Here is a 26,189-nt window from a genome sequence, read left to right on the forward strand (position 1 = left end):
CGACTGGCGCTATCACACTCACACGCATGCTCAGTGGGCCATATCCCAATAACGATCTACGTCGCTCGCTTGCTTACACGCCAACTAAAAACCAACAAGTAATGGTTTCCTAAAAAACAATTTTTGGTTTTTCAAAATATTAGAATCGTACATTTGACAAATTCTCCCAGATTAAAAATGTCATCAAATCTAAAAAATGTTTGTGATATAAAAAGGTGAATTTGGAGAAACGTTAGCGTCTTTTGCAAATTTCATGAATTTTAACAAAAAGAGCCCGAATTTTAGAAATAATCTTGATTTTCAAAAAATCAAGAATTCTTAAAATGATCTTTGAAAAAAAAGTAAACCAAGAAGGATAGTTAAAAAAACCAGGAAACGCACCCCCAAGATGGGTCGGCCAGTTAGGAACGAAGAACGCCCAGAGCGGGAGGTGCGGGCCTTGTACACTATTTAGTGCAAATGTTATATCTCACTTATATAGAGTATAGCATCTGTCTCACGAGTAGGACGTTTCGGTGCCCAGACTCATCTGCACCTGGTTAGAAAAAATTCGTTAAAAAAAAAAAATCCAAATTTTTTTTGTGCGGCAGACAATTTGATGCGTGAGTTCTGCTCCAAATTTCAAGTCGTTTGAACATCTGAGCAACTTCAGCAAAAAAGACAAATTGATCAAAAACAGTACATGAACAGTAAACATTTTTACAGACCCCAATTTGTCTTTTTTGCTGCGATCGACTCATATGTTCAAATGATTTGAAAATTGGAGAAAACCTCACGCATCAAATTATCTACCACGCACAAAAAATTGGGAATTTTTTTAAGTCTTCTAGTATTTCTTTTGATTTTTTTCGTCGGCATGGGTGCAGATGAGTTCAGGTGCAGAGATGGATTTTCCCTGTCTCACCCGCAAAGCCCCACGGCGACGACGCGTATGGTACGGCCGAGTAATGTGTGCATTTCTTCGTTCGGATCCTGATACCCTGAAGGCATGTCGTGAAGGCATTGCTTTGACCTTTGGACTTGAATCTCAGGAGATTGGACATTGCGATGGACTGTCAAAACGTGGTTAAGGACATCGTAGGTGGATGTATCTGGTGCACAGAGGCAATTGGTGCTATTGGTGTAACTTCGCCTATGAAAAAAGAGGCTCAAACTATGAAACCCACAATCTAACTAGTTTACTTCTTCGTTAGATTAGGATAGACACATATGGCTCAGTCTACCTCATGACTCTCCTTATATCCTGTTGATTATTATCAATAAGCGTAGCAGACTGTTCTAAAAAAAGTTCTTGTTGCGTTCGTTACCGTCTTTTGTTTGTTTTATCCTCGATTTCTTCGGGTTTTTGCTTTTCCTTATACTTCGCTTGTCTTTGTTTTTTCATCGGTTCTGTTTTTTCTTTCTTTCTTCATTATACTTTAGTTTCTTCTTTCTTTCTTGGTTTTCTCCGTGTTTCTTTTGTTTCTTTGCTGGGTTTTGCTTGCTAACACATGCCTACCTTTTCTCAGAACACAATGTACATTTTCAGTGCACACGTGAAACATTTTTTTAAAACATATTGTATATTTTATAAAAACATGATGCACATTTTATTTAAAATACATGTTTTGAACACTTTTTAAAATACACGATAACATTTTACATTGTATTAAATTTTGTAAATGTCATGAATATTTAAATGAAACACGAAAATATTTTTGAAATATCCCGTACATTTTAAAATTGCGAAGAAACATTTTTTTAATCGACATGAACATAGTTTTACATCTGTATAAACATTTTTTTTAAACAAGTGAATATTTATTTTAAATTTTATACAGACATTTTTAATATTATGATTTTTTATCACGGAATCACTTTTTTGGTATACACTATTTTAAAATTCACATACATATTTTTTGAAATGTGAGAACATTTTTTCATTGCCAAGAACATTTTGTTAAATCATGTCAATTTTTTAATACTATGTTACTTTTTAAAATTTCGTTATTTTGTATAAAAATAAGTAAACGTCTGTTTTTCAATATATTCATTTGAAATAAAAGAAAGAGAGAAAGGGAAAAAAACAAGCTAGCCTGACACCGTGATGTCATCATGATATCAGTGTGGCCAATACAGGTCCCTGCTGGGTGGGCTCATCACCGGTTGCTATAGCCAGCAGTCGAACGCGGAAGGCTGACTTCTGCCTCGCTATAAGCAAGGCATAGCCCAGCCCACTATTTAGCAGCTTGTGCTGACGATTTTCCTTCATCCTGCCAGGACCTATAGGGAGTGAACATTGCCTATTTTAATGTGTAGATCGGGATAGCGAACATGAGCATTTTCTCTTGGTTCTTTCCATGGTTTTCAATTTAATTTTATTGGCAGTTCTTTATTAGAATTTGTGAACATTTTTTAGAAAATAGGAACATTTCCATGCAATTGTGAATAATTGTAAGTTTTTGTTAACATTTTATACATTCTGGAACATCTTTATATATTCATGACCATTTTCTAACCCTTGAATTTTAATATTCTTGAATTTTCTAGATTGTGGACCATTTTGCAATTCAAGAATGCATTTTTGACATTCAGAGGACACATTTAATTTCTGAATGGTTTTTGAAATTTGTGAAGTTTTTATTTAAAAAATTGGGATGTACATTCTTTCAGTGTTTGGAATTTGCCCCTCCGCTTGTCAACTACCTGGCATCTTTGTCGTGTATGTTGGATAGATTAGTAATTTTTTTGATTAATATCATTCATAAATAAATAATTAAGATGATAATAACTGCTGAAATATAGATGGTCTTTGGGGGCATGAAACAAATTCAAAAATAATAATCACTAAGGGGCCTCACAAGTGGACAGAATTTGAGACCCCTTTATAAGTGTTTCTTTTTCACATGTTGTTGGAACTTGAGAAAAGGAAGTGGTTTCCGCGCACTATTCCTCCGCCCACCACGCCACGCCTGCTCCGCGCGTGTTGTATTTCATGATCGAGCCAAGGCCAAACCTATGTCATGGGTACACTTAACTACCTCCTCGCGCACTGCCCACTGTCGAGAGCAGGCCTTCGAAACCCCACCTTTTGCGATCCTACACTCGGTGAAGGCCAATTAGGTTTTTGAGAGCGATTGCTCCCTCTTTTTCGTTTTCGAGCACTACTTCGTCACTTTCTCGTGTCCTTTGACATCACCATTTCGAGCGAAGCCGAGAAGAAGGCTGCCGCCACCGTCGCGGCTATGACTTGACTGATTGGAGAGTTTAATCCGCTTATCGCTCTACTGTTTATTCCCATGTTCAATGCCGTGTTCATGATTTATTTTAGTGTTATATTAACAAAAAAATGTTAATTAATCTAATAATAACAATATTAATCTCATACCGATATCTAAACATGTGAGCTCATACTAGACATAGAAGTGGAGCATCCATGAAAACGACAAGCATGCCTAGCACATGATTAACATATCACACCCGTCAGTTGGCCAGCACAAAAGCCATGGCGGCAAAAACTTCTGCTGTGTCATGAACTATTGTGATGTCCAGGAGGTCGAGGACGTAGTCGAAGTAGAGGAACAACAGCGAGCAATTGCACCTGAGACGCTCCCCGGAAACCCAATCGCCCTTCTCCTAGTGCAGGATCTCAAATGACAGGGTTTTGGAGGCCTACTCTCTCGTACAGTCGTGCACGTAGTCAACGGAATGGAATCGCCGGAAGTAGTGGCGGCGAGAGAAACGACGATGGGTTCTGCATGAGGAGGCAAAACAGATGCGATCTGATCTAGGTGACGACGTCTCGGTTTTGTGGCGCCTTCGTTAATAACTCGTAATTAATTGTCACTTAAATATTCATTCCTGACAGGCAAAATAAAAGTGCAGGCATGGCACATGTTTGAGCTCTCGCCTCGTCAATCAAACACTGCGAGCGAGGCGAGGCGGGCGGCGGAGGAGTAGTGTGTGTATATCACCCCTAAACTCAAGCTCCCATAGAATTGAAAATAGAAATGGAATCTCTTATAAGAAGGTCTCAGCTATTCTCCACTAACATAATGGGACTAAACTTCCGACGATGCTACGAAACCCCACATTAGCCTTTGAGATTTTTTTAGAAATTATGTCATCTATGCACCCAAGACCCATCTATAATTCAACATGCTGCAATGTGTAGTTTCTGTACATTCTCCTTGGATTCCTGTGTATACCATTGACCCCTGGGAGGGACAAAGGCAGGAGAAAATCGACCAGACATGCATCCATGTGTATGCAGGTTTTGCAGATGTAGATCTGAAATTCTCATGGAAATTCCTGACAGCTGGCAAGAATTTCGCGTAGGGTTGACTGATCTGGTTGATAATTATCTCACATCTCACTTGCCCAAGTTCAGATCCGCATACGCTTCGACTAACCGAATTGATCAACTAGCCGTTTTATTATGCGGCTGGAGCAAGCAGCTAAAACATGCACCATGCATGACAGCAAGTTACTGATTGCCATCACATGCATGTTACGTGCATTCACCGCCTGAAAGAACGGTGGATCGGAGCAGAAGCAAACATGCATGCCAAACAAGTCGCCGATCACATGCCAACATGGAACCTAATTAAGAGCTTGATTAGATCAGGAAGGATAATATCTTAGATAGCAATTGTACTGCCACATGTACACACGATACATCTCGAGGTTGTTCGTTGTTGAGTAGTTCATTTTTTTAAACGGTCACGGGAGGGAAGAACTTCTTCACCTGAATATATTATCACTCTAATGTAGTACTATATTCCATTGTGGGATTGCTAAAACTCAGTCGATTGGGACTTAACGAAGTCTCAGTCGATGCGATCTTACGTGGAGATCCGTGTAAAAAAATTCTTCTTCTTTTATATATGTTCTATTACTTAACTGAGACTTGGTTAAGTCTTAGTCGACCGAGATCTAGCCACACCTTTTACATTACAAGAGGGACTTAAATCTAGATGAGAGATAAAGCTGCCAAGACTTGGCCGTCCTTTGACGTAATGTTTTTGACCTAAAGATCAGAGAAACATCTAGCACAATGTTTCTAACAGTCATCCTGCAAGGTGATTTTCGTCATGGAAGACTAGAACATTATGAGAGTCCCATATTTTTCAAAGAATGATGAGTGATACAAGAAGGCCAAATGTTGGGGTCGAGGCTGTCGGGAGCTGCAGCCTCCGAAATAAGGTCTAAAGATCGATGGAGGCGGCACGAATCCTATGTCGATCCACATTTAAGACGCGGCCGGGCAGAGAAGAGCGATGTGTGCAACGTCTTCACAAGGAGCATCGCAGCTGGGGCATGAAAGGCGAGTAGATGATTAGCAAGTATACATGATGCACAGCAGCACATTCTGTTGAAGCAACTAAGCCACGACCATCGGTACGAGAGGGACTCGCTGTAGAGAGAGGTGAATTTTTCTTCAATTGCGTATGGTATTACATGTATATATGCATATATACATGTGGAGGGGGGGGGGGGGGGGGCACTGATACTGATTACTGAATGATCACTAAATTGAATTACACAGATATATGACAACATACATACATATATATATGTGCAAGTGCAACACACACTGGCATGCATGCAGAGCAAGCCACTAGCTATCTACCTGGCTGAGAGGTCAATGGATCCACTCCAGCGTAAGCGATGGCCAGAGCTACCCACAAGCAGCTGAATACAATTTACGTACGTACTCGAATATATTGGACGAAGAAAAGAAACCGGGCCGGTGCTAAACACAGCTAATTACGGCCGGGCAAAAGAAACCGCAGAAACAAACGATGCGTGGCTCGAGCTCGAGCTCGACAGTCCGTCAAAACGTCGCGTCCTCGCAAGCCAACGGGCGAATGAATGATTACACCTGCATGCAGGCGTGCTCCGAGCAGGTCATCATGGCGCTGGCGGACATGCTGGCCGCCGGGTCGACGACCTCGCCGACGCAGCCGCCGCCGACGGACTGCTGCGGCGCCGGGGCCGCCGTTGGCGGGACTTCGGGCACGGCCGCCGTGACGATGGTGCTGAGCTGCTGCTGGTGCTGGTTGGAGACCCTCTTGCAGCTGGGCGCGACGACCGCGGGCGGCGCGCAGGCGGCGGCGGCGTCGAGGTGCGTGACGAGCGGGATGACGGGGAGGTTGTCGCAGGTGCAGACCTCGATCATGAAGCCGTCGGGGTCGTGGAAGAAGATCTGGTCGACGTGGATGCCGCCCTCCTCCACCCGCCGCTGCACGTACCGGATGCCCAGCTCCTTGAGCCGCCGCTGCACCGCCTCCATGCTCTCGCACTGCAATGCATACGATACCAATCAACGCATGACACGTCAGCCCACGAACCACGCACTCCCAGCCACACAACGAATCATCTCCATCCACATGCACACACACACACATGACACGTATCCTTGTTGTTGGATCTATCTATCCTCTCGCGCGCAAACCATCACATCACATTATCACATGTAATCTAGCTAGGCGAAACACTATAAGCACAAGGCACACTATACGCAAGGTGTTTGCTAGCGCTAGACAGTGGACACTGTATGCATAATATGCGCATGTGACCTGTCACAGTCCAGCTCACGCATGTGTCCACCGTGTCGCGCTCCATCACGGTAGCTCACGGGGGGCTCCGTATCCAGTCCGGCCGGGTGGAGAATCGCTCTCCAGTGTGCATGTGCATTGAGACAGAAAGGAAATTGTGCAACCACAGTGGCACACACGGAGTAGACGGGCACGACGAAAGTCTAGCCAGTAGAGCCACTGGCGCACGACGAGATCTAGCTGAAGTGCCGTGATCAACGTGGGTGCAACTGCAGAGAGCATATGGAGGCATCGCGATGGTGATACGGTGTACACTGTGCATGTATTCCCCAGGTCAGGACTCAGGACTTTATTTTATGCTAGTATGATTGTTATCGTGAGATCAAGGGTGGACATGCATGCGTGCATGGTGATGGCGCCGCATGATCGTGCATGTGGATGCATTCCTCATGGGCTGATTTTCAACTCGAGATCTCACTTGAATTAATATATACGTACTAGCTACGTACTCCACCATGTAGTAACTATGTTCTGGTGTTGTGTTTGTTAAGTGTAGTTGAGCTGGAAGCATCCTTGGATCGAGATCTGTTTGTTTGGACGCATCCAATATGAATGGAGCCGTGCGTTTCACAATTCACATCCACACCCTGGAACAGATGGTGAGAAGGTTCTGAGCGCTACCACTCTAGCTACTCCGATTGACATTGGCCAAGAATAACCAACTAGAGCAATGCTCATTAGCTACTCTATAGCGACTAGCTGTACATATATTTGACCATGGATCTCGGTTGTCGTTTCTCAGCTTGACGACGTACGTACGTACGAGGTGGATCAGATCGACGCCACTTGTGTTGTACCTGGCGAACAAATCCGGAAGGAGGAAGGAGAGAAGTCGATCTCTGTGGGATGGAAGGAGACGGGAACGGCTTGGCTGTACTTAGTTTGGCCGATCGAGCGTGGTCACAAGATGACAACCAGAAGCAATTCCAGCCGTCTCTTCTCACATGGATCGATCTGCTTCTCGAAGAATTGGGTAGACTATTCTATTTCTAACTAGTGCAAGTTGCATGTGTCGTGTGAGGTACAGGCCAGGGTGTGGGCAGTGCAACTGTCTGTTTTTTCTTTCTTTCCTTTTGTGCTTCTGACGACACTTGCTACAGGAGCTACTGCTCTGAATAACAATGGGCAGAAGAATGAGCAGAAGTGCGGCAATGGTGGTGGTTGTATTGGTATAGTACCGTGGTGAAGGAGATGTGATTGTCCTTGGGGTTGATCTCCGTCTTCTGGGGCGGCAGGCTCTCCAGGTCCTCCGCCTGCAGCAGGTGCACGCCGATGCCGAAGTTGAACAGCCTGAAAAATCCGGCGGTCATTCCATGTGTCAGTGGCGGACCTAGAAATATGTTAGTGCCCCACACCGCCGGCCGATGGATGGATGGAACCCACGTACCATGCGCCGTCGAAGTCGAAGGAGCCCGGGCGGCGGATCTGGATGAAGCCGAGGACGTCGCGGTAGAAGCTGAGCGAGCTCTCCAGCGACCGGCACACCACGGAGATGTGGTTCAGCGACGCCAGCGGCAGCGCCCGGTGACCCCCCTGCGCCGCCGCCGCCGCCGCCTTGTTCACGCCGGCCGACGCCGTGTTCACCATCCTCACGTGCTCAAAAGCCTTTCCTTCTTGTTGGAGTGTTGTTCTTTTCCGAGAACCCCGCCAACCCAGCTGCCCTGTATATGTAGCTGCGGGCCGGCTGCCAAGCTCCGTCACACACTCACGCTACTCTCTAGGTAGCTGCAGATCAGTTTACTGACCAGTCGCCGAGATCGATGGAATGGACTCGGTGGAGACAATGGCCGACCGCCGCGTGTAGGTAGCTTGCTCCGGCGAAGACGTACGCGCCGGACTCCAGGGAGGAAGTGGACGCGCGTACGACTCGATGGAGGGAAGGAAGGTAGTGGCTGTGGCTACGGGTGAGAGCCTGTGAGCTGCAAGAGAGCTCGAGGGTGGTATATATAGAGAGAGATTAGAGAGAGCTCGCACATGCGATGCGCCGACAGCTACTCAGCTAGGTAGGTTGACGAAAAGTGCAAGACCCTCCCCCAGTGAGATCGATAAGCGGCCGGGCTATTCGTGCTAGAGAGTACATACACACAATAAAGGAGCGAGATCCATATACGCGCCGCGGGATAAAATCAAAATTTTAAATAGCGCGCTAAACGCTATAGCGTGCTATAGCACGCTATTTATAATGTTTGTTCATTTGTTTGAACCAAAGTCTTTTAACGCAAGACCTTTTGTAAACGCTATAGCGTGCTATAACGAAGCTATAACGGGCTATTTAAAACCATGGATAAAATATCAGCCAGCTCCATGAGAGTGAGGCGAGAACAAATGATTTTTTCAAAAAGGGCAAGAGCAGATGATGGTGTGCTATGATTTTGTTGTCTGTGCATAAGAGCATCATTGCGTCGTGCTCCTCGTTTTTAGCTAGTTGCGCGTTGTCCAATTGTGTTCTCCTTTTTCCTTTTCATGATACCCCCACCACCTGGCTACCAAACACATATTCACAACAACAACAACAACAACAACAACAACAACAACAACAACAACAACCATCTGATCTCTACACTGAGATTCACCAAAACCGTTTGCGGAAACAGAGGTCCGAACACATACATTACATGGAAAATTGACACGACGACGACTGCAAGTTTCACTGACACTGACCTACTTGAGCTAGATCACCTAGTTAATTTCAAGCCAATAAGTTCGTGCCGTTGTGATGATCACCTGCAACCGGAATTCATCGGACAAAGTAAACCGCCTCAACGACAATCATGTGGTGCCATGACTCACGAGTGATGTTGTATCATGTGGGGTAGTGCTCGTTTAGGGGCCTAGTGCCAAGCCAAGTGATCCCCAAAAGGAGTCATGGTGCCTATTGGTGATGACAAATACCCTGCTTGAGAAATTCTAGTTTTTCTCTTGGAGAAATGACATATTTTGATTCTCATGAAACCCCTTTTTTTGGAAGGTAGTCATGAGACCCTTCGAGATTGCATATTGTGTATATATAGAAATAGGTTTTATTGCAAAAAATATACCTAGAGTGATACTAGAACACTTTGAATTGATAGGAGAGAATGCAAGGAAAAGACTCTAGTCGTGAGCGAGCTGGAGTCTGGTTTCCGCATTCCCTCATCTCGGACATACTAGGAGGCGAGGGGAACCGCGTAAGAACACTCGGAGAGCAATTTCAATTGTCTTCTCTATTTGTGTTTCATGTGTCCTAAAGGTATAGACGCGATGGTAGAGGCAATGTCAAGTGGAATAAAAGTCCACCACTCTAACCCCGTCTTAGTCACGACTGGCACCGAAGAGTATGTGGTGTGTCTGGACCACAAATCAATGGCTACCGATTTGGTGGTGTCATCCGATGCTTCGGCCTAATTAACTTGGCAGTTGTGGGTTTGTTTTATGCACTGATGTTTTAGTTTCATTCCTTTGTATGGTCTTTTTATTCGACCTTATTGTGATGATGCAGTAGTGAGGCCGCTTACATTGCAAGAAGTGTGTCTGTGGCCACGACGTGTCTAGCAACCTAAGTTTCTTATCTATTGGAGATGGATGAGTCATGCGGCAATGTAAAACCTTTATGCTTATGTTGGATTTGGTTTTCACAGTTTTATGGTTGGAAATGTGAAGGAAAAATCGAGATGCGAAAGGTGAAGCTAGGACGACTACCCCGAAGTACCTTGATGTAACATTTTGTTTCAGCGAATGTCTTTACTGATTGTGCCTGTTTCACTGTGTAAAATCTGTTGCTCATTGTTTGAATAATCTATAAAATCTGGTCCTTTTTACTCATAAAAATATAATTTTACTGTTTCGGCACATATTTCCTGAAGATATTGCTGCCTGAATAACCGATAGAGCACCCTGCTGCTGGTACTTTCAAACCATTACATCAATTAGTACTTCCTACGTCCGAAAATACTTGTAAAAAATACATGTATTTTAACTTTAGATACATTCATTTTTTATTTATTTTTAATAAATATTTTCGGACGGAAGGAGTATCCTTTTGTATGCTCCCACGTGCCACAGGGGGTAAGGAAGAGTGTGCATAAATATAAGCGCAATCACATATATGTTCTGCATATACTTCCATTGCAGAAAAGAACAGCCATATGTTTCCACTGCATAAATAAAGAACATTTATATATGCGTGTCAGTGTGTGTTTTTGAAGCGCATGCTGGGACTGGGACTCTGGGAGGGATAGCATGCAGCATCGCTATCAGGTCACCCCTCCGTGTCCCCCACGCGAACGTACTGCGCGTATGCAAAGGGGGTTTGGCCGGACACGCGGTGCTGACCGGCCGGGCTGGGCCGTCGACAGCGCACGTTTTCCTCGAGGAGCGTTACCCGTGTACGTACGCTGAAGCATGTGGAGGCCTTATCGAGTGTGTCTGGCCGCCCCGTCAGCTCGCTCCATGGCTGCCAACCCGTAGAGCTCCAGCAATGGCTAGTTGCCTACTTGCACTTGAGACTTGGGATTCAATCAATCACTGTACAGCTGTTTCAGGTCTCTGGACTGAAAGTTTAGGCCCAACATTCCAAAAAGTGGCTTTTTGTGAGGAAGCAACGATGAGCAGCATGTGGATTTATCATTTCTAGCTTATCAAGTATTTGGTTATTTCCTAACGAACAAATGTCGGTCCCCTTTTCCCTTCCCACCCTCCCATCCCCATTTCTTTTATCGAATGGACCATAAGAGCATCAACAACCGGGCACCTCAAACCACCCTCATACGCCCAGGCAGACGGCTCGGTCATTGACAGGTCAAAAAAGTCCGATCCAGATGGGCGCCTCAAACTGGCCTCAAACGCCGGACTGACCGACACCCTTCGTATCCATCCTAAATATGAGACGGATACGGGGAGGCTCGGGCTCATCCGCCACGTTGGACCCGGCCCACCCGACCCCACATATATTTGTTCACATCCGCTCCCCAGACCGAACCCTAGGCACTCCACTCCAGTCCGCCACTCAAGCTTACGTCCGACTATCTCGGACATGGCGGGTAGCGGATCCGAGTCCTACACCTCCAGATCTGTTGACTCCGAGCTCATCCGCGCGGCCCCGAGGAGGAGATGACTGTGGGCTCCGTCGCTCTCAGGATGAGGCTGCCCCACGACAACGCTCGGACTCCTTCGATCGGAAATTCATTGTATCTGCCCAAATGACGCATGGATCTGCTGTGATGTGTGCCGCCGCTGCCTCACCAGAGGCGGTGTGGTCCGTTTGGCGTCCGAACGCGGTGGCGGACGCGCAACCCCTTTGTTGGCGCGTTGAGCCGGAGGTGAATGCATGGGCGTCGTCCGAAGCAAATATGGCACGGCGTGCCCGTCGTGCGAGGCAGCATGCGCGGGAGATAGCAATAGCCCTTGCGGCTGTGGACGTTGGCGAGGGGAGTCGCATTCTTCGGCGCCCCGTATGGTGCACGAGTCCGAGCACCGTAACCGCGTCGTGGTGGACGTCACAGGCTCCTCCCAGGACGGATCCATCATCGATCTCACATCCACTGGCACTGTCAAGGTTTCAGGCTCCGACGAGAAAGAGTAGGGCATGAGAGAAGGCGGCGCCTTGAGTCCGGTGAGCCGATGTGTGTTCCATGTCCTACTCTACCTCACCGGTGACCGGACCAACACTTCGAGGGGGGCAGCCGGCGGCGGGACATGGGCACGGCAGAGTCGAAACGTGCTTCGCTTAGATTAGGTTTATGTTGCATGTAATAGTATGAATTTGAGGTTTCTAAATTGAGGTATCGAGTTGGGGAAGAGATTGTTGAGGGACTGACTAGTCACTATCCGCGGACGCGCTTGGGTGCATCCGTGGGTGTTTGAGGGATCGGATTTGTTGTGTCCGGCCGTAGATGCTCTAACTACAAAAAACACAACAGTCACATAGGGTGAGTTGTCCGGTATTTTTATGAAAAACTTGACCAAGAAAGAAGATTGCATTCAGGTCCCTCATGGTTTCTTCATTGTAGCCATAGTGTTGTCAATTATCTTCTCTTGAGTACGCCGAAGATCGAGGCTCTCACGATGATTAAGTGGTAAGATCTTTTTTAGGCAGAGACAGTAGAACAATAGTTCTACGGTAAATTTTCATTAATATAACCCAAAGTAGCTATGTACAAAGAAAAATAAAATACAAGGGGAAGGATGAATCCCTCTATCCAACGCCTGTTCTAGGAAACATAATAAAGATTAAAAATCAGGTTAATCTTGACTCAATCCATCCTTGAAGAACTTGATGTAGTTGCTGCTTAGTTCTGAATTTGAGCAGCTCTAGATCTTTCGTGGGTTGCAATTTCCAGAAGGTGATGCTGTGGCTTATATGTTTGAATATTTTGTTGTTTCTCTGCATCCAAATATGCCAGCAACTCATAATAACTATGCTCATAGCCAAGCCAGTAGTTCGATCAAGGCCAAGTTGTTTTCCTGGATAACAGAAATATCTCTTTTTTGTTGGGAGTGATCATATCCCAGCATTGGAGAGCAAACTTACAGTCCCAGAAAAGATGTGTGTGTGTGTGGGGGGGGGGGGGGGGGGAGGGGGTCTCATCCACATGCTCATCAGAAAGTTCACATAGGTATAGGAGGGCATATATAAGGACTTTCTGTGAAGAAGGCTTTTGATATTCAATCTGTCAAGTGCAACAAAACATCAGAAGATTTTGTATCTCTGGACAACTGAAGATTTCCAAATCTTGTTAAAAATGGGAGAAACCATTTCCACCTGCATTAGGATGTTGTACATCTTGGCAGTAGAAAAATTAGCAGAGTTCCAAGGATACTGGCATGTATCATCACTGTTGGGGAATCTGGTCTGGTTCAATGTTCATTGCACCTCTTGAAATTGATCAAAGGCCTGAATAGACAGTGTCATGTACAAGATTCCTTCAAAGCTTTCAGTCTCAACCACTTGTCAAACAGAGATGGATTTATCAATGGTAAAAGAGAATAATACTCGGGATATTGGATATTAAGGGGTGTGCTGTTCCATTTGTCATGCTAGAAAAGTACAGATCTTCCTTGTCCCACACTGCAAGATGCCATGGATTTGAAACTCAGGTAGTAACTTCAAGATTGCCTTCCACCAAAATGAACCCATTGGTCTGTCGGCAGGTGCACTGTTGGGATAGTAAGTGTTCCAAATTAAGTGAACCCATGGCAGATCATGTCTGTTGAGAAACTTTGTAAATGTTTCATGAGAAGTGCTTTGTTGTGTAAATGTTTCACGAGAAAGTGGCAAGATCTTAAAATGGGACGTCGAAAATCTGGATGAACAATTCTTGAAACCTCGAGCCTCGGCGTATGCCTCTTCTAGGCCCTTCCCGCATTCAAGAATGGTGCATATTTCTTTTCTAAAGTTTGACAGTCCCTTTAGTAATGAATGTTCTGGTGGTAAACCGTACTACCTTTTTTAGGGTGGTAAACCGTACTGTTGGTTTGATGATGATCAATACTAGACCATTTTCGAAAAGAACGAATTTACATGGATATTGCACCGTGGGCCTCCGTGCAGAACAACTACGGACAGCAGGGCAGCAGTACAGGCCTGCTCCTCGGAGGGACGGCAGCAGCAAGCCAGCAGCGTGGCACGGGCAGAGCGCACTGTCGAGCCCTCGTACGCCCCGTGACCTGCGACAGAGCTCCCCGGCTAAACGAGGAGCAGGGAGAGCATGCATGCATGGCCCTCCTTCTGCTGACGACGTGCGTGCCCCGTTTCCATCTCGAGAGAGATCGAGCCGATTCCCGCGGCGGGCGCGCGCGGACAAGATCCGGCCGGCACACCGCCCGGCGGCCGTACGCCGAGGTGATCGGTGCGGGGAGGAGGCTCCTGCTCCGGTGTCCGTCCGTTCGCCAGAGATTCTCTCCTCTCGCTTGCTTGCTTGCTTGCTTGTGTTTTGGTCAGTTGAAGTTGTCGTGCAGAGCAAAACGCATGTGAGGAGTGAGAAGGGATCAGAGTACAGGGTACGTACGGAGTACTACGGGATGAGTGGCGCACGTACCCCGCGATAGGCCGATGGCGTCTAGAATAATTGAGCGCAGCGCGGCCTGTGGTTTTCCATTGAGACCTCTTTTCACTTCTTTGATATTTCATGGAAATTGAGACGGAGCACGTATCACTGCAGGTCACTCGGTTGTCGGAGCATCTTTTCTACTAGCTGCATGACGGAATGGGCAGAAACATACTGTGATTGGACAAGACCGGGGGTGTCACCAAATCACTCAAACGTCGCTCGATGCGGCTAAATTTCGTGCTTTTACCCTTTTGACAAACAAAATCAAGATCTGACCCCGGTTTGAAATATTTTCAGAATTTGACCTTTTCGCTATCGCCAGTGTCTCTGGCGGTAAGGTTAGACAGCCTACCGTCAACGTCCCTGGCGGTAGGGTGTGACGGAGGGGACGGCGGCCGTCACCACGTGCTGGCGTGGATAAGTAACTTACCGCCAGGGGCCCTGGCGGTAGGCTGTCTAACCTTACCGCCAGTGCCTCTGGCGGTAAGGTGTGGCAGGATTTTGCCGTGCATACATTCTGTAACGAAAGATGCAAGGGCCCTGGCGGTAGGTTCACCCTACCGCCAGCCCCCATGGCGATAGGTTGTCTGACCCTACCGCCAGGACCCCTGACGGTAGGGTCTTGTGTTTTGCCGTATATAGCTTCTGTAACGAAATATGAAAGGGCCCTGGCGGTAGGTTCACCCTACCGCCATGGGGGCTGGCGGTAGGTTGTCTAACCCTACCGCCAGGGTGCCTGGCGGTAGGGTCCTCTGTTTTGTTTTTTCAAGTTCATTTGGTTGCTTGTTCTCAAATTCAGTATGACAGCAATATCACAGTAAGTTTCACAAATATAACAGCAATATCATAGATTTTAAACAATTAAACTTGGGCATCACATAGATCCATATTAAGATAACTTGAAGTGCATAGAACATTTCAAACACATAGATCCACAAATAGCAAACACATAGTTCCACGTAGTTTCACAACCACTAGACAAGTTCAACCAAACGAAATTCAACCAAACTAAAAGAGCCAAGTATCGAAGAGCATAATCAGTTGCTCCTTTCCCTCTTGGAGGTACGGTCCTCGTTACTCTTTGAACGAGTCTCTTCGGTCTTATTCTTGGGCCGGCGAGGAACCGGTCTCTGGAAAGGGTCTGGACTCAGCAAATCCTTCTTCTTCGAATTCCTCTTTGGCAGCTGAGATGCTTGAGATGTTTGAATTGGTGGAGATCCATAATCTTCATCGTACTTCTCCTCCCCGTTGCTCTCCTCCTCCTCCCCTTCTTCATGTGTGGCCTCCTCCTCCTCCTCCCCTTATTCATGTGTGGTTGTTGGGGAACGTAGTAATTTTAAAAAAAAATTCCTACGCACACGCAAGATCATGGTGATGCATAGCAACGAGAGGGGAGAGTGTTGTCCACGTACCCTCGTAGACCGAAAGCGGAAGCATTTGCACAACGCGGTTGATGTAGTCGTACGTCTTCACGATCCGACCGATCAAGTACCGAACGTACGGCATCTCCGAGTTCAGCACACGTTCAGCCCGATGACGTCCCTCGAACTCCGATCCAGCCGAGTGTTGAGGGAGAGTTTCGTCAGCACGGCGGCGTGGTGACGATGTTGATGTTCTACCGACGTAGGGCTTCACCTAAGCACCGCTACAGTATTATCGAGGTGGACTATGGTGGAGGGGGGCACCGCACACGGCTAAAAGATCAACTTGATCAACTGTTGTGTCTATGGGGTGCCCCTACCCCCGTATATAAAGGAGCAAGGCGGGGTGCGGCCGGCCAGGGAGAGGGCGCGCTAGGAGGAGTCCTACTCCCACCGGGAGTAGGACTCCCCCCTTTCCTAGTTGGAATAGGATTCGGGAGAAGGAAAGAGAGAGGGGAAGAAGGAAAGAGGGGGCTGGCCCCCCTTGCCCTAAACCAATTCGGTTTGGGCCTCGGGGGGGGGGGGCGCCCCACACTCCCCTTGCTTCCCTCTATTTCCACTAAGGCCCATATAGGCCCATTAAGCCCCGGGGGGGTTCCGGTAACCTCCCGGTACTCCGGTAAAATCACGATTTCACCCGGAACACTTCCGACATCCAAACATAGGCTTCCAATATATCAATCTTCATGTCTCGACCATTTCGAGACTCATCATCATGTCCTTGATCACATCCGGGACTCCGAACAATCTTCGGTACATCAAAACATATAACTGTCATCGTAACGTTAAGCGTGCGGACCCTACGGGTTCGAGAACTATGTAGACATGACCGAGACACGTCTCCGGTCAATAACCAATAGCGGAACCTGGATGCTCATATTGGCTCCCACATATTCTACGAAGATCTTTATCGGTCAAACCGCATAACAACATACATTGTTCCCTTTGTCATCGGTATGTTACTTGCCCGAGATTCGATCATCGATATCTCAATACCTAGTTCAATCTCGTTACCGGCAAGTCTCTTTACTCGTTCCGTAATACATCATCCCACAACTAACTCATTAGTTGCAATGCTTGCAAGGCTTACAGTGATGTGCATTACCGAGTGGGCCCAGAGATACCTCTCCGACAATCGGAGTGACAAATCCTAATCTCAAAATACGCCAACCCAACAAGTACCTTCGGAGACACCTGTAGAGCACCTTTATAATCACCCAGTTACGTTGTGACGTTTGGTGGCACACAAAGTGTTCCTCCGGTAAACGGGAGTTGTATAATCTCATAGTCACAGGAACATGTATAAGTCATGAAGAAAGCAATAGCAACAAACTAAACGATCAAGTGCTAAGCTAACGGAATGGGTCAAGTTAATCACATCATTCTCCTAATGATGTGATCCCGTTAATCAAATGACAACTCATGTCTATGGTTAGGAAACATAACCATCTTTGATCAACGAGCTAGTCAAGTAGAGGCATACTAGTGACACTCTGTTTGTCTATGTATTCACACATGTATTATGTTTCCGGTTAATACAATTCTAGCATGAATAATAAACATTTATCATGATATAAGGAAATAAATAATAACTTTATTATTGTCTCTAGGGTATATTTCCTTCAGTCTCCCACTTGCACTAGAGTCAATAATCTAGTTCAAATTGCCATGTGATTTAATACCAATAGTTCACATCACCATGTTATTAACACCCATAGCTCACATCGACATGTGACCAACACCCAAAGGGTTTACTAGAGTCAATAATCTAGTTCATATCGCTATGTGATTAACACTCAAAGAGTACTAATGTGTGATCATGTTTTGCTTGTGAGAGAAGTTTAGTCAACGGGTGTGCCACATTCAGATCTGTAAGTATTTTGCAAATTTCTATGTCAACAATGCTCTGCACGGAGCTACTCTAGCTAATTGCTCCCACTTTCAATATGTATCCAGATTGAGATTTAGAGTCATCTGGATCAGTGTCAAAATTTGCATCGACGTAACCCTTTACGACGAACCTTTTTTGTCACCTCCATAATCGAGAAACATATCCTTATTCCATTAAGGATAATTTTGACCGTTGTCCAGTGATCTACTCCTAGATCACTATTATACTCCCTTGTCAAAATCAGTGTAGGGTATACAATAAATCTGGTACACAGCATGGCATATTTTATAGAACCTATGGCCAAGGCATAGGGAATGAATTTCATTCTCTTTCTATCTTCTGCCGTGGTCGGTCTTTGAGTCTTAATCAGTTTCACACCTTGTAACACAGGCAAGAACTCTTTCTTTGACTGTTCCATTTTGAACTACTTCAAAATCTTGTCAAGGTATGTACTCATTGAAAAACTTATCAAGCGTCTTGATCTATCTCTATAGATCTTGATGCTCAATATGTAAGCAGCTTCACCGAGGTATTTTTTTTGAAAAACTCCTTTCGAACACTCCTTTATGCTTTGCAGAATAATTCTACATGATCTCCGATCAACAATATGTCATTCACATATACTTATCAGCAATGTTGTAGTGCTCCTACTCACTTTCTTATAAATACAGGCTTCACCGCAAGTCTGTATAAAACTATATGCTTTGATCAACTTATCAAAGCATATATTCGAACTCTGAGATGCTTGCACCAGTCCATAGATGGATCGCTGGAGCTTGCATATTTTGTTAGCACCTTTAGGTTGACAAAACTTTCTTGTTGCATCATATACAACTCTTCTTTAATAAATCCATTAAGGAATGTAGTTTTGTTTATCCATTTGCCAGATTTCATAAATGTGGCAATTGCTAACATGATTCGGACAGACTTAAGCATAGATACGAGTGAGAAACTCTCATCGCAGTCAACACCTTGAACTTGTCGAAAACCTTTTGCGACAATTCTAGCTTTGTAGATAGTAACACTACTATCAGCGTCCATCTTCCTCTTGAAGATCCATTTAATCTCAATGGCTCGGCGATCTTTGGGCAAGTCAATCAAAGTCCATACTTTGTTCTTATACATGGATCTCATCTCAGATTTCATGGCCTCAAGCCATTTCGCGGAATCTGGGCTCATCATCGCTTCCTCATAGTTTGTAGGTTCGTCATGGTCAAGTAACATAACCTCCTGAACAGGATTACCGTACCACTCTGGTGCGAATCTCACTCTGGTTTACCTACGAGGTTTGGTAGTAACTTGATCTGAAGTTACATGATCATCATCATTAGCTTCCTCACTAATTGGTGTAGTAGTCACAGGAACATATTTTTGTGATGAACTACTTTCCAATAAGGGAGCAGGGACAGTTACCTCATCAAGTTCTACTTTCCTCCCACTCACTTCTTTCGAGAGAAACTCCTTCTCTAGAAAGGATCCATTCTCAGCAATGAATATCTTGCCTTCGGATCTGTGATAGAAGGTGTACCCAACATTTTCTTTTGGGTATCCTATGAAGACGCACTTCTCCGATTAGGGTTTGAGCTTATCAGGTTGAAACTTTTTCACATAAGCATTGCAACCTCAAACTTTAAGAAATGACAGCTTAGGTTTCTTGCCAAACCATAGTTCATACGGTGTCGTCTCAACGGATTTAGATGGTGCCCTATTTAATGTGAATGTAGCTGTCTCTAATGCATAACCCCAAAATGATAGTGGTAAATCGGTAAGAGACATCATAGATCGCACCATATCTAATAAAGTACGGTTACGACGTTCGGACACACCATTACACTGTGGTGTTCCAGGTGGCGTGAGTAGTGAAACTATTTCACATTATTTTAACTGAAGGCCAAACTCGTAACTCAAATATTTTACTTCTGCGATCATATCGTAGAAACTTTTATTTTTTGTTACGATGATTCTCCACTTCACTCTGAAATTCTTTGAACTTTTCAAATGTTTCAGACTTGTGTTTTATCAAGTAGATATACTCATATCTGCTCAAATCATCTGTGAAGATCAGAAAATAATGATACCTGCCGCGAGCCTCAATATTCATCGGACCACATAAATCAGTATGTATGATTTCGAACAAATCTGTTGCTCGCTCCATTGTTCCGGAGAACGGAGTCTTAGTCATCTTGCCCATGAAGCATGGTTCGCAAGCATCAACTAATTCATAATCAAGTGATTCCAAAAGCCCATCAGCATGGATTTTCTTCATGCGCTTTACACCAATATAACCTAAACGGTAGTGCCACAAATAAGTTGCACTATCATTATTAACTTTGCATCTTTTGGCTTCAATATTATGAAAATGTGTATCACCACGATCGAGATCCAACAAACCATTTTCATTGGGTGTATGACCATAGAAGGTTTTATTCATGTAAACAGAACAACAATTATTCTACAACTTACATGAATAACCGTATTGCAATAAACATGATCCAATCATATTCATGCTCAACGCAAACACTAAATAATATTTATTTTAGGTTTAACATTAATCCCGAAAGTATAGGGAGTGTGCGATGATGATCATATCAATCTTGGAACCATTTCCAATACACATCGCCACTTCATCCTTAACTAGTCTCTGTTCATTCTGCAACTCCCGTTTCGAGTTACTATGCTTAGCAACTGAACTAGTATCAAATACTGAGGGGTTGCTCTAAACACTAGTAAAGTACACACCAATAACATGTATATCAAATATACCTATGTTCACTTTGCCATCCTTCTTATCCACCAATTACTTGGGGTAGTTCTGCTTCTAGTGACCAGTCCCTTTGCAGTAGAAGCACTCAGTTTCAGGCTTAGGTCCAGACTTGGGTTTTTTCACTTGAGCAGCAACTTGCTTGCTGTTCTTCTTGAAGTTCCCCTTTCTTCCCTTTGTCCCTTTACTTGAAACTAGTGGTTTTGTTTACCATCAACACTTGATGTTTTTCTTGATTTCTACCTTCGTCGATTTCAGCATCACGAAGAGCTTGGGAATCGTTTCTGTTATCCCATGCATATTATAGTTCATCAGGAAGTTCTACTAACTTGGTGATGGTGACTAGAGAATTCTGTCAATCACTATTTTATCTGGAAGATTAACTCCCACTTGATTCAAGCGATTGTAGTACCCAGACAATCTGAGCACATGCTCACTGCTTGAGCTATTCTCCCTCTTTTAGCTATAGAACTTGTTGGAGACTTCATATCTCTCAACTCGGGTATTTACTTGAAATATTAACTTCAACTCCTGGAACATCTCATATGGTCCATGACATTCAAAACGTCTTTGAAGTCCCGATTCTAAGCCATTTAAGCATGGTGCACTAGACTATCAAGTAGTCATCATATTGAGCTAGCCAAATGTTCATAACATCTGCATCTGCTCCTGCAATAGGTTTGTAACCTAGCGGTGCATCAAGGACATAATTCTTCTGTGCAGCAATGAGATTAAACCTCAGATCACGGATCCAATCCGCATCATTGCTACTAACATCTTTCAACTTAGTTTTCTCTAGGAACATATCAAAAATAAAACAAGGGAGCTAAACGCGAGCTATTGATCTACAACATAGATATGCTAATACTACCAGGACTAAGTTCATGATAAATTTAAGTTCAATTAATCATATTACTTAAGAACTCCCACTTAGAAAGATATCCCTCTAATCTTCTAAGTGATCACGTGATCTAAATCAACTAAACCATAACCGATCATCACGTGAAATGGAGTAGTTTTCAATGGTGAACATCACTATGTTGATCATATCTACTATATGATTCACGCTCGACCTTTCGGTCTCAGTGTTCCGAGGCCATATCTGCATATGCTAGGCTCGTCAAATTTAACCTGAGTATTCTGCGTGTGCAAAACTGGCTTGCACCCGTTGTAGATGGACATAGAGCTTATCACACCCGATCATCACGTGGTGTCTGGGCATGACGAACTTTGGCAACGGAGCATACTCAGGGAGAACACTTTTTATCTTGAAATTTAGTGAGAGATCATCTTATAATGCTACCGTCAATCAAAGCAAGATAAGATGCATAAAAGATAAACATCACATGCAATCACTATAAGTGATATGATATGGCCATCATCATCTTGTGCTTGTGATCTCCATCTTCGAAGCACCGTCATGATCACCATCGTCACCGGCGCGACACCTTGATCTCCATCGTAGCATCGTTGTCGTCTCGCCAATCTTATGCTTCTACGACTATCGCTACCGCTTAGTGATAAAGTAAAGCATTACAGGGCGATTGCATTGCATACAATAAAGCGACAACCATATGGCTCCTACCAGTTGCCGATAACTCGGTTACAAAACATGATCATCTCATACAATAAAATTTAGCATCATGTCTTGACCATATCACATCACAACATGCCCTGCAAAAACAAGTTAGACATCCTCTACTTTGTTGTTGCAAGTTTTACATGGCTGCTACGGGCTTAGCAAGAACCATTCTTACCTACGCATCAAAACCACAACGATAGTTTGTCAAGTTGGTGTGGTTTTAACCTTCGCAAGGACCGGGCGTAGCCACACTCGGTTCAACTAAAATTGGAGAAACTGACACCCGCCAGCCACCTGTGTGCAAAGCACGTCGGTAGAACCAGTCTTGCGTAAGCATACGCGTAATGTCGGTCCGGGCCGCTTCATCCAACAATACCGCCGAACCAAAGTATGACATGCTGGTAAGCAGTATGACTTATATCGCCCACAACTCACTTGTGTTCTACTCGTGCATATGACATCTATGCATAAAACCAGGCTCGGATGCCACTGTTGGGGAACGTAGTAATTTCAAAAAAATTCCTACGCACACGCAAGATCATGGTGATGCATAGCAACGAGAGGGGAGAGTGTTGTCCACGTTCCCTCGTAGACCGAAAGCGGAAGCGTTTGCACAACGCGGTTGATGTAGTCGTACGTCTTCATGATCCGACCGATCAAGTACCGAACGTACGGCACCTCCGAGTTCAGCACACGTTCAGCCCGATGACGTCCCTCGAACTCCGATCCAGCCGAGTGTTGAGGGAGAGTTTCGTCAGCACGACGGCGTGGTGACGATTTTGATGTTCTACCGACGCAGGGCTTCACCTAAGCACCGCTACAGTATTATCGAGGTGGACTATGGTGGAGGGGGGCACCGCACATGGCTAAAAGATCAACTTGATCAATTGGTGTGTCTATGGGGTGCCCCTGCCCCCGTATATAAAGGAGCAAGGGGGGTGCGGCCGGACAGGGAGAGGGCGCGCCAGGAGTCCTACTCCCACCGGGAGTAGGACTCCCCCCTTTCCTAGTTGGAATAGGATTCAGGAGAAGGAAAGAGAGAGGGGAAGAAGGAAAGAGGGGGCCGGCCCCCCTTGCCCTAAACCAATTCGGTTTGGGCCTTGGGGGGCGCGCCCCACACTCCCCTTGCTTCCCTCTATTTCCACTAAGGCCCATATAGGCCCATTAAGCCCCGGGGGGTTCCGGCAACCTCCCGGTACTCCGGTAAAATCACGATTTCACCCGGAACACTTCCGACATCCAAACATTTCGAGACTCCTCGTCATGTCCTTGATCACATCTGGGACTCCGAACAATCTTCGGTACATCAAAACATATAACTGTCATCGTAACGTTAAGCGTGCGGACCCTACGGGTTCGAGAACTATGTAGACATGACCGAGACACGTCTCCGGTCAATAACAAATAGCGGAACCTAGATGCTCATATTGGCTCCCACATATTCTACGAAGATCTTTATCGGTCAAACCGCATAACAACATACGTTGTTCCCTTTGTCATCGGTATGTTACTTACCCGAGATTCGATCGTCGGTATCTCAATACCTAGTTCAATCTCGTTACCGGCAAGTCTCTTTACTCGTTCCGTAATACATCATCCCGCAACTAACTCATTAGTTGCAATGCTTATAGTGATGTGCATTACCGAGTGGGCCCAGAGATACCTCTCCGACAATCGGGGTGACAAATCCTAATCTCGAAATACACTAACCCAATAAGTACCTTCGGAGACACCTGTAGAGCACCTTTATAATCACCTAGTTACGTTGTGATGTTTGGTGGCACACAAAGTGTTCCTCCGGTAAACGGGAGTTGCATAATCTCATAGTCATAGGAACATGTATAAGTCATGAAGAAAGCAATAGCAACAAACTAAACGATCAAGTGCTAAGCTAACAGAATGGGTCAAGTTAAGCACATCATTCTCCTAATGATGTGATCCCGTTAATCAAATGACAACTCATGTCTATGGTTAGGAAACATAACCATCTTTGATCAACGAGATAGTCAAGTAGAGGCATACTAGTGACACTCTATTTTTCTATGTATTCACACATGTATTATGTTTCCGGTTAATACAATTCTAGCATGAATAATAAACATTTATCATGATATAAGGAAATAAATAATAACTTAATTATTGCCTCTAGGGCATATTTCCTTCAGTGGCCTCCTGCTCCTCCTCCCCAACCAACCTAGACGACGAGGGAGCATGGCTCGATGAGCCGATGAGACCCGGTGTGGCTACGTGCTGATAAGCTTCAACTGACCCAGCTCCAACACACCCAAGCAGCCCTACCAGCTTGCGACAACGCTTCATGAACTTCTGCACTCACAATGAAACAAGGGCATAATAAGTATCAGATCGACTGATTGCAAGTGAACAAGATGCATCTGTTTTGATGAGGCTGAAATTGTACCTTCATCGTCCCCCTCACTTTGTTCTCAGATTCTATGCTCCCGGGGAGATCACCTAGTGCATCCGAGGCTTCAAAGATGCATATGTTCAGCTCACCAGACTGCAACGACATAAGTTAGTCACGATGATGAATAAACTAATTTAAATACAACCGTCGGTTCAAACTTACCACTCTATTGATGAGGGGTGCAAACTCCCTAAATCCACTATGCATGTCTCTGATGCCGGTCTGGTAGGCCTCTTCCTCAGGGTCATCCCTCTCTAGCTCCGCGATGTCTTCCACCATCCACCAAGGCCTGAGACGAAGACGGTGCTTCTGGCCATCATCGTACCACCTCATGTGTCGGCTCAGGTAAGCATCCCAGTCAGTCACTTTCCTCTCCACGTCTTTACGGTACCTCCGTCGGTTCCACTCCGTCACATGAGTTTTATGCTCCTCTCCCTAGTCTGTGATCGACTGATTCTTCTACTGGCTCATCCTGCAAGGCATAAGCAACAAGAATCATCATAAGTGCAATGAGATCATCATAAGAAACATGAAACATGATAAGCGTAATGAAATCATGGGCACGGAGAACAAAGCGCTCACAGGTGGAGCGCGTGGCCGCCGGTATCGGTGGGCTGGCCCGGTGGGCTATGCTGATAAATCTCAAACTGTGTGGCCACGCGGTGTGGAAAGTACCACTCGACGGCGTACACACAGATCATGGGCACGATGCACCGCCAGAGACCACGATCCGCATCGCACATCACGTTCAGATCAAAGCCCCACTGTCGGTCATGATACGGCCATCAGTTTACCTATTACATATACATTGGTAAGTTCCCACTCTCGGTCAAAAGTGGAACCAAAGAGAAAGGTGTTGAGCGAGTTCATATACCTGCGTATGGGTCAAAGCGTTCAACTCATTGGTGTAGGTCTTGTATGAAGTCTTGTTTAGGCCCGTGTAGAGTTTGACAACATCCCACTCATAAGCTACGGTGGGGTGTCGAGTCTCGTCGCCGTCTTCGCTATAGGCACCCCACGGGCGTCTTGGCAACTTCTCCGGATGCCCCACCGGCAGCCGCTCCCACATCCAAATGGAGAAGGCCCAGACAAAGCCACTGATACGTCCATTTTGCATCATGCTTTTATATTGATATTTATTGCATTATGGGTTGTTATTACACATTATGTCACAATACTTATGCCTATTCTCTCTTATTTTACAAGGTTTACATAAAGAGGGAGAATGCCGGCAACTGGGATTCTGGGCTGGAAAAGGAGCAAATATTAGAGACCTATTCTGCACAGCTCCAAAAGTCCTGAAACTTCACGGAAGTCATTTTCAAAATATATAAAAAATACTGAGCGCAAGAAGTTCCAGAGGGGGGCACACCCTACCCACGAGGGTGGGGCGGGGCCCCTGCCTCGTGGGCCGCCTGGTGTCCCTCTGATGCCCATCTTCTGATATATGGAGTCTTTCGATGAGAAAAAAATCATAAGCAAG

General features: G+C 45.3%; 3 protein-coding genes across 3 annotated transcripts; all 3 read right to left on the minus strand.

Annotated features, from left to right (window-relative positions):
- Window positions 1-5,492: 5,492 nt before the first annotated feature.
- On the minus strand, window positions 5,493-8,525 carry LOC125543204 (glyoxylase I 4). The gene is made up of 3 exons (XM_048706471.2): window positions 7,987-8,525; window positions 7,778-7,889; window positions 5,493-6,283 (listed from the first exon to the last, which is right to left on the minus strand). The coding sequence occupies exons 1-3, from the start codon at window positions 8,184-8,186 to the stop codon at window positions 5,858-5,860; spliced, it is 738 nt and encodes a 245-aa protein (XP_048562428.1). The 5' UTR covers window positions 8,187-8,525; the 3' UTR covers window positions 5,493-5,857.
- Window positions 8,526-13,241: 4,716 nt separating this feature from the next.
- LOC147978780 (uncharacterized) lies at window positions 13,242-25,039 on the minus strand. The gene is made up of 4 exons (XM_087514888.1): window positions 24,869-25,039; window positions 24,701-24,799; window positions 24,476-24,606; window positions 13,242-13,338 (listed from the first exon to the last, which is right to left on the minus strand). The coding sequence occupies exons 1-4, from the start codon at window positions 25,037-25,039 to the stop codon at window positions 13,242-13,244; spliced, it is 498 nt and encodes a 165-aa protein (XP_087371014.1).
- A 126-nt stretch (window positions 25,040-25,165) lies between these two features.
- LOC147978781 (serine/threonine-protein phosphatase 7 long form homolog) lies at window positions 25,166-25,826 on the minus strand. The gene is made up of 3 exons (XM_087514889.1): window positions 25,581-25,826; window positions 25,289-25,470; window positions 25,166-25,178 (listed from the first exon to the last, which is right to left on the minus strand). The coding sequence occupies exons 1-3, from the start codon at window positions 25,824-25,826 to the stop codon at window positions 25,166-25,168; spliced, it is 441 nt and encodes a 146-aa protein (XP_087371015.1).
- Window positions 25,827-26,189: the final 363 nt, after the last annotated feature.

Source organism: Triticum urartu, chromosome 3A, assembly GCF_056163025.1.
Source record: "Triticum urartu cultivar PI428250 chromosome 3A, HENAU_Tu73, whole genome shotgun sequence".
In the NCBI taxonomy this organism is placed as follows: domain Eukaryota; kingdom Viridiplantae; phylum Streptophyta; class Magnoliopsida; order Poales; family Poaceae; genus Triticum; species Triticum urartu.

Coding starts and splice junctions, on each gene's coding strand:
- LOC125543204 (XM_048706471.2), bottom strand. CDS start 8,186: ATGGTGAACACGGCGTCGGCCGGCGTGAACAAGGCGGCGGCGGCGGCG. Junction 7,890..7,986: donor TTCGACTTCGACGGCGCATG/GTACGTGGGTTC, acceptor CGGATTTTTCAG/GCTGTTCAACTTCGGCATCG. Junction 6,284..7,777: donor ATCACATCTCCTTCACCACG/GTACTATACCAA, acceptor TATGCATTGCAG/TGCGAGAGCATGGAGGCGGT.
- LOC147978780 (XM_087514888.1), bottom strand. CDS start 25,039: ATGAGGTGGTACGATGATGGCCAGAAGCACCGTCTTCGTCTCAGGCCT. Junction 24,607..24,700: donor AAGTGAGGGGGACGATGAAG/GTACAATTTCAG, acceptor TTGTGAGTGCAG/AAGTTCATGAAGCGTTGTCG. Junction 13,339..24,475: donor CATGCTCCCTCGTCGTCTAG/GTTGGTTGGGGA, acceptor ATCCTAATGCAG/GTGGAAATGGTTTCTCCCAT.
- LOC147978781 (XM_087514889.1), bottom strand. CDS start 25,826: ATGATGCAAAATGGACGTATCAGTGGCTTTGTCTGGGCCTTCTCCATT. Junction 25,471..25,580: donor ACGCTTTGACCCATACGCAG/GTATATGAACTC, acceptor CATGACCGACAG/TGGGGCTTTGATCTGAACGT.